At 36.7% G+C, this 14,113-nt stretch overlaps 2 protein-coding genes and 1 non-coding gene across 3 annotated transcripts; 1 reads left to right on the top strand and 2 right to left on the bottom strand.

Annotated features, from left to right (window-relative positions):
- Nucleotides 1-4,352, bottom strand: LOC132179883 (uncharacterized). Its single transcript, XM_059592675.2, has 4 exons — nt 4,095-4,352; nt 1,764-1,834; nt 1,443-1,578; nt 1-335 (listed from the first exon to the last, which is right to left on the bottom strand). The coding sequence occupies exons 1-4, from the start codon at nt 4,249-4,251 to the stop codon at nt 250-252; spliced, it is 450 nt and encodes a 149-aa protein (XP_059448658.1). The 5' UTR covers nt 4,252-4,352; the 3' UTR covers nt 1-249.
- A 1,102-nt stretch (nt 4,353-5,454) lies between these two features.
- On the bottom strand, nt 5,455-5,536 carry TRNAS-AGA (transfer RNA serine (anticodon AGA)). The gene has a single exon. It is a non-coding gene; the product is annotated as a tRNA-Ser (tRNA).
- Nucleotides 5,537-5,768: 232 nt separating this feature from the next.
- Nucleotides 5,769-13,521, top strand: GATB (GLU-ADT subunit B). Its single transcript, XM_059591124.2, has 10 exons — nt 5,769-5,878; nt 6,337-7,018; nt 7,336-7,545; nt 9,072-9,212; nt 9,332-9,535; nt 10,135-10,332; nt 12,185-12,253; nt 12,648-12,764; nt 12,897-12,988; nt 13,102-13,521. Exons 2-9 carry the CDS (start codon nt 6,380-6,382, stop codon nt 12,975-12,977), a joined length of 1,659 nt encoding a protein of 552 aa, XP_059447107.2. The 5' UTR covers nt 5,769-5,878; nt 6,337-6,379; the 3' UTR covers nt 12,978-12,988; nt 13,102-13,521.
- Nucleotides 13,522-14,113: the final 592 nt, after the last annotated feature.

The raw sequence follows: 14,113 nt of genomic DNA, 5'->3' as shown, positions 1-14,113 counted from the left end.
TAAAGTAAAGCAGGTTGACAACTAAAAGTTAAGTAAGGTAGAACTTAAGTTCCAGAGTAGCTTTGTTATCAAAGCAGCATACAGAGCCGGATATAAAGAGATTTACACAGAAACTCTTCTATGCTATCAAATCAAGTAGTGATATATATACAAGAATAGGAGTAAAGTTCACACCACTTGATATTAAGCTGTTCATGAGGGTTGATACATCGAAGATCAAAATAAACATTTTTTTAAAAAAGTTATTAATCAGGCTTGAGAGGTGAATGTTCCATTTTTCCCAAGCTCTCGCTGTCTGGCTCGTTCCATCTTCCTTTTCCGCCATTCCTCGAGCGCTGAGGAACATAAAAAATACTAGTAAAATCATCTCCATCAGATTAACAAAGTCGTAATGCCCCAAGACAAGAAAAATAATTGGAAAACCAGAGGTAATAAGTAAACACATTATGGTCAGAAAAGCTTTGACTGACTCATGCTTGATTTGGATTCCTAGATGACGACATACTACGACAAAGCTTGTGAATACCAAAATAAATGTACTCTAAATATTAATATCAAATTTGATGTGCAAAACTTATGATATATGCACAACTCAATATGTGGAATAGTGCTATTAACCAAGAAGTGGGTAACACATAAAACCCTGCACTCCACACACACAACAAACTCTCTTTCAATACCATTAATTGGGAGTCACTGGTTTTGCAATGAAGCATGTTGGACAAGATTGTTCTGGATACTAGACAACATTTATTTTGAGAGTTTATCAAGTGTCTGATTTTCAAGAGGGCACCGATGACCAAAAGAAGGCATTGTTGTAAGAGAGTTATGAATCTATAGATTATGTGACAATCAGAAATAACCAAGGTAAACTTTGTAGGAAATGGCATACTGCATGACAAATACTGAAAGAAGAGAAAGGCTTTCTTTTAGTGACACATCCAAGGCCAAAAATTTAAATTTGATCAAACATGCTAACAAAATAACTACCGTCAGAATATCAAAAAATTCTTTCTTTGTAGTGGCGTACAAGAAATTTATCTACATAAATTTCCTGTGCTAAACTCAGACCTGGAATCGTAAATCCAAAATTCTAAACTCAAAGGTCCAGATGCAAGTAATTCAATGATAATACTGGAGCACAACTGTATGTCGAATTTAAACTACAACCGCAAACACTAGAAAAGCCACAATTTAACAACATCTCACTGCAGAAAGAATAAGATGTCTTCGAACATGAAAAACAGCTGGATCAAGCAACTTGACAGAATTTCCTCTTTGTTTAAGGATAGACAAATAGAATAAACATAACTACTGTTATACATAACTCAACATACAAGATAATCTTATACTTGAATGATACCAGGAAGTCCACGATCATTTTAATTAACAATTCAAAGGAGGCAAGGGGCAGATTCTAGGGCAAGAACACAAAAAGTTACCTTTCAAGCTGCTAGCATCATTAAGGGATCGTAAATCATTTAACCTTTTAGAAAGATCAACTGCAGCAGTTTGCTTTGTATCTTTTTGTTGGACAGTTTCTGGTTCTGCATATACTTCTTGCTCAATTTCCCTCACCTATAAATGGGAAAAGATTCAACCTAATGCAAAATATACTCCAGAACCAATTATTCATTAGATAATGGAAAGACAAAGGGGAATAGTTTGATTCACATCTTTCTGTGCCAACAGTATGCTTCTGTTTAACTTATAGCAGGACTAGCGATAATAATGAACTCATTCAAATTAGAAGCCATGCTTACTCTTTTAATCAGTTCCAAGGGTTGCATAGCAAGACGGATCTCTTCAGATTCCTTGATATACCTGAATTGAGCTGCATTTTTGGAAATTTTGGGCAATATGCCTTAGTCAATCAGCATCATCAAGTAATCTAATAACAAACTGAACAGAGAAAAGAACCCTAAATAAAATCAATAAGAATTCATGATCAAGCTTAGGAAGTAATCCATGTGAAGAGCAACAAATTTCTAGATCCATGTCATGTGAAGCCTTCATGTTTTGCCAAGTTGTCCCATATAACATTTCAAAAAAAAAAAAAAGTTGTCCCATATAATTTGATACTTTCATGTCAGGCCAAGAACCAGAACTTGAATCTTTTTTTTTTTTGAGAAGTCACTTGAATCTACTTAATATCTTTAGGTCATCAAAAAATATAACTTTTTTCTGCAGTTTAATGCTCCATAACCATATTTTACCACTTCAAGGAGTGCTATCATCTAATGCCATCGTTACGACTAACAATTGTAGAGAGATACTCATGACTGCCATGTCAGTCATACGATGTGTTTAAATATATTAAGCACTCCCAGAAAATGTTTGCAATTGCTGCCAATCCCGGCTTGATACTATAGTTCAACCTCAGGTAGCTTAATAGTTGGAGCCACCTTAAAAGCTCATGTATCTTTAAAGGTGATCTAAAACCATGAGAATGGTGTGGTCCTTCAAGGTTTGATTTGTATTCAACCGTCTAGTGAAACCAAGGCCAGTCCAAAAGAAAAGCATTCAGTCAAAATTTTGAGCAAATTCAATTTCGACTTCTGAGAAGTCACAAACTCCATCCCAGCTTAGGCTTTATACAAGAAATGTGATTCGAGTGTAAGAACTCGGAAATGATGAAGCTTATCTTAAATGGGTAAAAAACATTAAATAAGAGCCTGCATCAGTACAATTAGCTAACAAACCTAAAACCTATCCTCAAGATCGATGCTGCAAAGAAGTGCACTCTAACAACTGATTTGGTTAACAAGGAATCATCTTGCAGGAGTTTGTCCTGGTCACAACACTGATTTTAGTAGACTATATAAACCATGATGTTTAATAAGGTCCGCAGAGCTAAATTGAATGTGGGCCATCATAAATGAATTTCAGAGACATGTAATCTATGTCTCCTCAAATGTTAATCTTAGAAAAACACATGAAAGGGATAGCAAACCAATCCAAAAAGTTGAGAAGTCCTTGTTCATCCCAGTTAAATATTAATATTGACATGTGTACTCTGTTGTTGGACTGGTGATGACATCCAAATAAAATGTCAGCACAGTACAGAAACTACAAAGATAAATCTTTGTCTGATCTACCACCACTTCCACTTCTTTCCTTTAAAAGGATTGAGATCAGAGCACTATGTGCATAACTACCCCCCCCCCCCCCCCCCCCCCCCCCAAGGACAAAGTCACACTTGAAAAGAAAGAGATTCGCAGAAAGAAGAGAATTCTTCCCCATCAGGCAATAGAGTGCCTTGGCCGTGTAATGGCCAAGGCTTACATAACTTTAACGGGTGCCTTTTCATGACACCTTTTGCAATGGTAATTCTCTTAAAACGAACCTTTTCCAAGTGAGACGTCTTTTTTTTTTTTTGGGCATCTACAAGAAGATGATTAACAAGAGAATAAGAATTAAAGAAAAAAAAGACTATGGAAGATTTTACCACCCCGATAACAATGCACCATTGCAGACTTGATATTCTAACTGAAACTAAAGTGCTAATAGCGGCTAAATATTTAATAGAGTACACCCTTTAGTTCAAAGAACCCCAAAATGCAGTGAGCACTGCAAGCCATTTCTCTCAAACAAAGAACCCTATTCTTAAACCTACGAACATCAGCCATCCTTCCCATACAGCTTCAAGGCGTTATAATTTCAATCAACCACAAGGATATATAGGAGGCTAGGATACACGTACCATCGAATCAAACTCAACACAATTCTTTAAAAAAAAAACCCATCAAATTTCAGATTTTGATTCTAAAAAACCCAACCTAAACAAAAATGGGTTACCCAATTATTGACCAACAAGATCAAAATTTCGACAATCCATTTCTCTTCAATTCAACAAGAATCCATTATTTTGCCTTAATCGGATAACCCAAAAAGGCAAGAAAAGTCACAATTTTTTTTTTTTTTTTGATAAGTAATGAAAAGGGTATAGGGAAGAGAAAAATCACAAATTTAGCACATAAAATAACAAAATTTGCAAACATATTGGACACCCACGACCCTTTTCAGTTCATTGACAAAGAAAATTCACAGCAGTATAACAAAATTCAGTAATAGGGAGAGAGAGAGAGAGAGACCAGAATTGAACTGAGAAGCAGATATTTTGCTGCGGGAAGAGGCGGAAGAGATGAAGCCCTGAATCAAGAGAAGAGCGGCGACAACGTTCAAGAAGCACACCGCTACGGTTGCGTTCCTGAAGGAGAGCCTCATCCTCCACGCCTGCGGTAATTCCATCTTTATCTTTATCTTCTTCTTCTTCTTCCCTCCTCCTTTTCATCCTCCTCGTTCTTCGCGTCCTAAAATAGTAACGTTGGGCATCCAAAACCAGCCGCTTAAACATCACTTTTTTGGGGGTCCCACTTGGACTTGAAGTTTGGATTGGAGTATATATATCTATAGTGGGTAGAATAGTACTAGTGCGCCACGATCGTGCCGTCTCAGTGGCAGCGATTTGCGGAAGGGTCAACCTACAAATTCCAACACTGACATTGTTGGCTCAACAAATGTTTCGGAAACTTCCCTTACCCCGAAATATCAGCGTTTTTGGATCAAAATTCTAAACTGTTTAGAATGTCGGTATTTTAACAATTTCTTCTTTACATTTCTTTCACCCTTTTTTTTTTTTTTTTTAAATAATAATAATAAAAATTATGATGACCCACGGCTTTTCACTTCAAAAAAAGGGAGGCATTTTAACAAAAAAAAAAAGAAAAAGAAAAAAGGGTAAAATCAAAAGAGAAAAAAATATTGAAATACTGACATTGTAAAAATTAAAAATTTTAAGCTAATAAGTGAAGCTTTTCCATTAATTATCATCAGAAATTATATATATATATATATATATATATATATATATATATATATATTTGTCCCATCTTATGTTACAATAGCACCAAAACAGTCCCATACTCACACATATGCACAAAGTTGCAGACAATGCATAGGACTTATTGAAAGGATACAGAAATTTGCGAAAGTATTTAATGGTCTCAAAAAAATTGCACAAAATGAAAGACAACATATTTGTCTTCAACCTGCTAAAAATTCCCATAGTAGCTGTGTTTGGAAGTTGGTGTTTTTTTTTTCTCATTCAACAAAAATATCAGAGTGAGGCAAATAAAAATGCTACTCCATTATCTACTGGTTAGAACAAGGAAATTACCATAAAGGTCGTCGAGGTTGAAGAACACTAGAACGACATTTTTTTTTTGTTCCCACTCTTTTGTGTTCCAAGTTTATTGCAGCCATATCATAATGGCTATAGCAGTATCTCTATCATTTCTCATATTGCAAATAGTGAAAAATAATTTGATACATATACTGATATACATACACATACACTGGCTGCCAAAATAACAATTGGGAAATAATAAGGTTTTGCAAATAACAGGCTACATTGGCAAGAAAATTTATGTTAAAACATAAATAGAAGATAGGCGTGAGCAGCAGGATTCGAACCTGCGCGGGCAGAGCCCACATGATTTCTAGTCATGCCCGATAACCACTCCGGCATGCTCACTCAATGTTGACGTTTGATGTTATTAAGGTAGTTGTTTTCTTGTCACGCTTTGTGCGGTGTACCCGTCTATTCAATTTAGCAATTCAAATAGAAAAGTGCTTAACTCATTTTAATTCCAATCAATAGTAGTCCTTTTTACAGTGTACCAAACAGGGCCTAAAGTTATAACGCTTTATTTTTTTTAAACCTTCAGAATTCAGATATCGGGTTGGTTTCGTAGCTCCGGTTAGACGCTGGATCGGGTTTCATATACAAGGTCGTGTCGTGCACCTGATAACATTCATATGGATGTCTGTTGGTAGGCTCTTAAGCTCTTTGGGTCTCTCTCTCCTGCTCGGGAAGGTCAGATATGGTCCCTCTCACTCTGTTCTTTCCGATTCTTTTTTGAATTCGTTGAACTCTGCACTATGTATTGTAATCCCAATGTACTACGTTTATTTTTTTGCCTATTCTTCACTAGTTTGACATTGAAATCTTTTCTGGGCACCCTTCAAAATCAATTCTTTTTAGGTTTCTTGCTGGAGACTTTACTGCTACTTGTGCAATATTTCTGTCCGGGCCTCAGAATCTTTCATTTTTTATTTTTTATTTTTATGATTTTGACTGATTTTCAAGTTTTGAGCATGAAGTTATCATCTGGGTGCTCAACTGTTTTAGTTCTTCTGATTGATTTTGGTTCTAATTTGAAGTTTCATTTAAGCTTCTTTCTTTCTTTCTTTCTTGCTGTCTGTTTTTTTTTTTTTTTTTTTTTTTTAAAAGTATCTTTTTCGCTTATCAGTGCCTTGTTTAATGCTTCGCAGACACAGCCTTTGTCTTGTTTGATAGGTTGATTGACCTAGTACCATGATGGCTTCCACATTTTTTAGAAGCATTCAAAACCACCCTTTGTTGCTATGCCCAACTGCATTGTTTAGAAGAAAGAATGGTGTTTTATATTGCACGATGAAAGGCACAGAAGCCCAAACAGCCACGCAAGAAAAGCAAAAGCCCCACATCAAAGTTCCACCTCGTACTCAGACCAAAACAATTGACAAAATCTCAAAAGATTATGAAGCAATCATTGGTATAGAAACCCATGTCCAGCTCAACACTCACACCAAAGCCTTCTGTAGTTGCCCCTCCAATTATGGGTCTCTACCAAACACCAGTGTTTGCCCCATTTGCATGGGTCTACCTGGTGCTTTACCGGTTTTGAACTCGAAGGTCATTGAGTTTGCTGTGAAAGTGGGTCTTGCTCTCAATTGCAAGTTGTCTTTCAACTCAAAGTTTGATAGGAAACAATACTTTTACCCCGACCTTCCAAAGGGCTACCAAATATCTCAGTTTGATGTTCCCATTGCAACTGGCGGCTACGTTGATGTGGATCTTCCGGTGGAGTTTGGCGGTGGGCATAGGAGATTTGGCGTTACTAGGGTTCACATGGAAGAAGATGCAGGGAAGCTACTTCATTCAGAAAATGGAAGTTATTCAGAGGAAATTACTGCTGCCCTGTTGCCTAAATACTGTACCACTTTTTACTGTGGATTAAACTATATTCTCCCTTTCTTTTCAAGAATATATGTTTCTTGATTTCATCTATTTATGGCATTTTTATTTTCATGGTTCGATCAGATTTGTGGGTTCAGTTGATTCTATAAGCACAGTAATTCTACAATTTATTGTCATATTATTATCTAGTAGTACTTATCAGTTAGCATGCATTTCAAAAGGAAAATTTGTTTGTGATATGTCTCCTTTTCATTAGAAGAGAGCTGTAGTTGGCAAATATGATGTTTGTTGATACTATGATTTTGTTGCAGGTTGATTTAAATAGAGCAGGGGTGCCCTTACTTGAGATTGTTTCTGAACCTGATATGAGAACTGGTATTGAAGCTGCAGAATATGCAGCAGAACTGCAAAGGTTAGTTCGGTATTTGGGAGTGAGTAATGGCAATATGCAAGAAGGTTCACTTCGTTGTGATGTGAATGTCTCAGTTCGCCCAATTGGGCAGTCACAGTTTGGGACCAAGGTGAGTTCTTTCATCTCATTCTTTTTTTTTTCTTTTTTTTTTCCTAGCAACTAGAAAAACTGAAGAAATTAATCGTTAAAATGTTCTGATGTGTGAAAGAAGCTTTTTTTGTCAACTTGCACTACAAAAATATTTGGAGATTGTTAGTGCTTATGATTATCGCAATATCATGTTATCATTATAATCTGTTAATATTTCAGCTATAGCAATAAAAGGAGGCTACAGCGCTCATGAAAAAGATTGGTAGATTGTGTTTAATGAAAGATTGAGAGAGTTTTGAAACCAAGCATACAGCAATAGGGAAATCTGAAGTGGGAGTAGTATTATTTCCTCACATGTTTTTGTTTATCTTAATATAGAAACAAAGTTCCCTTCTTGTTAAATTTCTTTGATAAAGGGTATCCAGAGAAGGTCTATGCGTAAATGGTGCTAGTTTTCACATGAAAAAACAGTTCTGACACTTGACCAAATTTAGATGATGTTGATTGAGTGGTACGTGGACAAATTAGTAGTTGAATAAAGAGAAGAAAGTATTGTTATCAAACCTCAATGATATTTATTGTAAACTAAATTCAAAACCTTAAATCTCACATCAAATTTTGGAGGTTTATTATTTCTTGTGGGGAGAGGGAGTTAAATTGCCAATGGTCGTTGGGCCCTATTGAATATCCTTCCTCATAATTAACGGGTGGAGGTTTTGTTCATGGGTTGAAACCTTTACAGTACCCATGAAGTAGGAGTTATTTCTACTAGTGAAAAAAGGAGGGAATTTCTGTTCATAATTTTTGAATCAGGAATTATGTCCAATATGTGCTTAAAAAATCAAATCCATTGCATGGAATATTGACACCCTTTCTCAAAAGAAAAGAAAATGTGAAGAATTATCCAACTCATGGGTACCAATGCAAGGCTCTTAACCTTGTGGTCGTGGGTTCGAGCCCCACTGTGGGCATGGTATTCCCTTTTTTAACCCCAAGGGGTTGGCTCAAGTGATAAGAGCTTTGTTCTTTGTAATAATCCATGAGGTCTAAGGTTAGAATCTCCTTGGGTGCAAACAATTCCTTGGGGCCAGCCCATCGGCGAAGTCGGAGTATTACCCGATCCGTATGGCGGGGGTGCTTTACACAAGTCCGAGGTTTACCTAACAGGGGTGAATACTTGAAGTGGCCCTACCTTAGAGGGATTCCTCGTTATAAAAAAATAATAATAATAAATAAAATAAAATAAAATCTAACTCACGGGTACCTAAATTGCTTTGACCTCCTATTCAAGCTCCTCTTAAATGGGTAATTAGTTACTGGTAACCTCAAGAACTTTCTACTGCCTAATTGTTCTTGTCCGACTGTGATGAATTTAGCACTTTAATTTTGGAGTGATTACAGTGCTTTAAAAGATGGATGTGCTAATGGATGCATTACAGCAAAATGCAATGGCTTCTTTTTTTTTTTTTTTTTTTTTTTTTTTTTTATCTGTTTGGTGTTTGTGTTTATTAGCAGCACCTAATCTAATCACATTTGTCTTGGCAGGTTGAGATAAAAAATTTGAATTCTTTCTCATCAGTTAGCAGGTCCATTGATTTTGAAATTTCGAGGCAGGTGCTTCTTCATAGCCAAGGCCAGGGTGATCAAATTACACTGGAAACTCGTCTCTGGGAAGAAGGCGCTCAGGTAATTGTTACATCTTGCTTTTATTCTAGTAATCTAATTGAACAAGTACTAGATATATGGTTCACTTGGTCATTTTGTGTCTATTTATGTGCTCCATTAACCTTTGTTACACTGTTTAGAAAACAGTCACAATGAGGAAAAAGGAAGGCCTTGCTGATTATCGATATTTCCCAGAACCAGACCTTCCAGGAGTTATCCTCACTAAAGAATATGTCGATAGTATTCGTGATTCATTGCCAGAAGCTCCTGAAGTGAAGCGTCGGAGATATGAGAAGATGGGCCTAAGCATGCAGGATGTTCTTCTCCTTGCAAATGACATTAATGTGAGTACTCTTCATCCCATAGAATTTTTTACTGGCTAGGTATTGCTCAATTGGTATTTGAAAGTTTTTACTTTACAAATTCTGAAATTTTGAAGGTAAAGGCCAACCAAAAAAGAGAGAAAAAGAAGAAAAGAGAAGGGTAGAAAACTTAACACCAAATTCATATTGCCTACTTAGAAAGGCCAAATTTGGGTTAACCTACAGATATCTTACATAATCGTCAATGTAAAAGCGTGCCCAAGGTCCTCACAATTCGCTATGTATTTAAAACAACAATTGAAACAAAGAGATCGAACCCCACAATATATATAAGTAAGAACCCCACAATATTTGATGCACTTCAGTTGTATATCACAAGCTTCAAGGATCTGACTTCTGCATCTTGGTGTCTCACTGTTTGAGGTGTGGCCAGGGTCATTTAAGCCTCTAATGCTGTGCCTCAAGGCATTTTGGTTAGCCTTGCTTCAAAGGCAAGCCTGAAAGCAGAATTCTTGTATGCCTTATATAACCATGTTTCTGTTGCTTTCCTGTATTGTTTGGGACATATATCATGCTAGAATGTTCTGAGATATGGCTCTTTTGCTGAATGAATGTCTTAGGTTGCACAATTTTTCGATGCAACTATTGCAAAGGAAGCTGACGTGAAGCTAGCTGCCAATTGGATAATGGGTGATATTGCTGCCTATATGAAAAATGAAAAGTTGACCATAAATGAGATTAAGTTAGTTCCCCAGGAGCTGGCCGAGTTGATAGCTTCCATAAAAGGTGGGACCATTAGCGGGAAGATTGGGAAAGAGGTAAGAGTTTGCTTCTGGCAGTAACACTTCCTATTTTGTATTCACACAACCTTGATTTCCTATTTGACCACTGTATCTCTAGTGTCTAGATATACTTGGTTCACTTGTTTGTAAAATATACTTTGTATTTGTTCCTTTTTTTTCTTTTGGTCTTGTCAATTGACTGAAGTAGTAGGGGGGGGGGGGGGGAGTGCTGCGGTCTGGAAGATGGTGCCTACTTTTTTTTTTGGTGTTTATGGAGAGAGAGAAATAATAGGTGTTTCGAGGACTAGGAGAGGTCCTTTGAGGACATTTTATCCTATTGTTTCCATACTTTGTATCTTTGGACTGTAGCGTTTGTCTTTTCGGTGTCGATTAGCTTTGATGATTTCCTTGTACGTTTTTCCCCTTCTAGTTAGGTGATCTTCTTTGTATACTTCCAGTGTACTTTGGGACGCCTACGCTTTTAATAAAGTCTGCTGATTACTTATCAAAAAATAATAATAATAATTGACTGAAGTTTTTATATGCTTGCCTTTTCAACATTCTCATCAGTATAATATATTTTCTTCTCTTTTGTTTTTCCTCCCCTCCCCTCCGTGCCCTCTGCTAATATTATTGGTAAGAAGAGCCTGTATACCAATATAAGTAGGTAAATTATCATCTAATACTAGCTTATAGCAGGCTTTTAATAGCATGCAGCAGGGAGCTTTAACTAACAAATTGCAAGGCTACCCAAGGTGGCAAGGTCTTAAGATCTTGTTGCTGCACGCAATGCGGCATAAGTTTTAAAACTTTTCAATAGCACATTGGGACCTTATGATACTTTACCAATGAGATAATTCAACTGTTGTCCAGGGTTGTGGGGTTTCTGCAGGTCTAGATTTTTCAATTGTCCTTTCTGGGGAATGATGTTATATTAACTTTTTATTTATTTATTTATATTTTTTATAAGTAAAAAAGGGCAACTTAAGTATAGTCTATATAGATCGAGTATACAGGTGAAACATGTAGCTAGAAAGAGAGGACTAGTTAAGAAAATCATGAAAACTAAGCCAATTAAGATCTAAAGCAGTTGACCAGTAGTAAAGAGTTTTGAAAAAGAAAGACTTAAGTTTGACCATGTCCTCTCACAATGTTCACAACTTTGATAATTTATTTCCCTCTAAAGACACCACAAATGGTAGGACGAAACCATTTTCCACACTACTGCACTCTGAGGACTGCCTCCCAACCCTCTCCAACAAGCAAAAAAGTCTACTGCTCTTCTGAGCATGACAGCTAACCCAACACTACTGAAATTAGCACTTCACAAGGCATGGGCAATCTTATAATGGAGAAGAAGATGCTCCATAGACCCCTCACTCCTCTTACACATACAACACTAGTCAACCACAATAACATGTAGTTTTCTAAGGTTATCCATGGTAAAGATCTTCCCCAAGGTGGCTGTCCAAGCAAAAAAGTAGCTTTCAGTGTTCCTAGATCCCACAGAAAAGCCTGGAAGAATACCCCATCTATACTAGTGGATAACATTTTACTCAGAGTGACAAAAAGCAAAGGAGACAAAGGATTATCCTGTCTCAAACCACGAGAATTACTGAAGAACCTAGAAGGAGTGCCATTAACCAAAACAGAAAAACAATCTGAAGAAATATAATGTGTTATCCAATTATGCCATTTTTCCCCAAAACCACACCTCCTCAATAAGTATAGTAAGAACTCCCAGTAAACATGATCTAGGTCTTCTCTAGATGAATGGAAAAGGAAGAATGACCTTATGCTAGTCTTGCAGTAGGTCTATTCTTCTTTGGGTGTACTTTACTGTTCTTTTTATTTCTTAGATTCTCATCATATAAATTATAATTTGCAGATATTGTTTGAGCTACTAGCCAAAGGTGGAACCGTCAAGGGACTAATAAAAGAAAAGGATTTGGTTCAGGTAAGTAATTTAGTTAGGAGCTTATATAGATATAAGTCTTTTCAAATGGTAAGATATATGAAAAATGATGCTCTCTATTGTTTGTTATGGCTTTAACAAATTTATCTCCCATACGTTTGCCATGAAATGCTTTTATAAGATGCCTAAATTTGAACAGGTCTCAGTTGAAAATGCCTGAATGAGTTATTCTCTAAGCCAAGCCCAAGCTTCCCAAGCAGCTGGGGGCATCAAATATCTTTAAATGTGGGACTAGTTGCATTAACTAATGTCCTATGAGAGAGACGGTTTATGCCACCACTAAAATGATTGAAACATTATTTGTATGATCGTGATGATTATAGTTTGGTTTAGTCGAAAATTGTGTCAAGGGGTCTCATGGTTTTGAAAATAACAGATAGTAGATCCTCTGGAGATTGAGAAAATGGTAGATGAAGTCCTTGCAGAGAACCCAAAACAGCTGGAGCAATATCGTGGTGGCAAGACAAAACTACAAGGCTATTTTGCTGGCCAGGTAAAAAATAAAATAAAATAAAATTGTGGGGCTTAATAAGAAACTTGTTTTCTATTTTCTCCCTTGGTTATGTTGTTAATATTTTTCCTCTGTACTTTAGCAAGATGATCCTGGATATTTTGGCATATGCAGGTAATGAAAGTATCAAAAGGTAAAGCGAATCCCGGTCTTCTAAACAAGATCCTTTTAGAGAAATTAAATTCCAAAAACTGATGATTTTGTAGGTGGGTATCTACATTGTTTTCTACAGAAACAAAAAAAAAAAAAAAAAAAAAAAAAAAAAGAAGAAGAAGAAGAAGAAGAAACGAATCATTAATCCTTCCATAACTCTTGCCAGGTTCCATCATAAAAGCTGGTATTTCCTTGGGTCTTGCTAGGCGACGCATCCCAGTGATCCAACGGCAGCCCAATGAGTTAATATATCTTTGCCTACTGATGAATTAATTCTGAACTCACAATACTTCATGGCAGCTTACAGTTTTACTTGTCCAGTGCGAACACGGAACGGAAATGGGGCCAATTACTTCCCTTGTCACATATATATTCTACGCTCACCTGACTGACTTTCCATAGTGGGATAGATTAATAGTGACTGTAAGCACTTATGATATTTATGTATATATTGTAAGAATTCAAGCCATTCTTGACTTTGAACTTTCATTCCTTTCACCTGATCTTCATAATTTGAAAGAAAGGTTTGGTTAAGGTACGTTTGGCATGCATACTTGACTACTGAAATGGAATGGTTATTCCTTTATTTGTTTGGTTGCACACTATTCTTGAAAATAGCAATTTCTATGAAAATGACTATTAATAATGACATGAGAAATGTTTGCAATTCTAAGAGAGAGGAGAGATTCCCAATTTGCTTGGCAATTCTCGTGGAGATGGGCGAAGTAATAGACATCTACTTTTCACCCCACCCCCCGCGCGCATAATGCATATGAAAATAACTTCAATAAGGATCATTGTTCAATGGCCCAACGGTGGTTTTCAAAGTGGTTAGGCATATACTAAGATGTGGGTTTCGAATCTCTGCAATGGAGAATTTTCACATATGTCTGATTAGTATTAGCCATCTTGGTTCTTATTGATGCTTTGGTGGGGCTGAGTCAAGTTATGGCTCAGTCGGATTTGAGGAAGTGCTTGCGGTTTCCACCGTTTAAGCCGCTCTTGTGTGGCTCCTAGCGGGTAGGTGTTACTATGGTCACACCCAAGTAGAATAACCACAATTTGTCTTCTCGGCCTGCTCTTTTTTAATTATTAAAAAAAAAAAAAAAATTAAGAGGGGTTTGCAGCCACCTAAGTTGGAGAGGTGCCACCCAAGATGGGCGGGGGTGGCCCGCGAG

This window comes from Corylus avellana, chromosome 4 (assembly GCF_965113065.1).
Source record: "Corylus avellana chromosome 4, dhCorAvel1.hap1.2, whole genome shotgun sequence".
In the NCBI taxonomy this organism is placed as follows: domain Eukaryota; kingdom Viridiplantae; phylum Streptophyta; class Magnoliopsida; order Fagales; family Betulaceae; genus Corylus; species Corylus avellana.
Note: the sequence above shows the minus strand (reverse complement) of the source record. Positions and strands in the feature narration are given on the sequence as shown.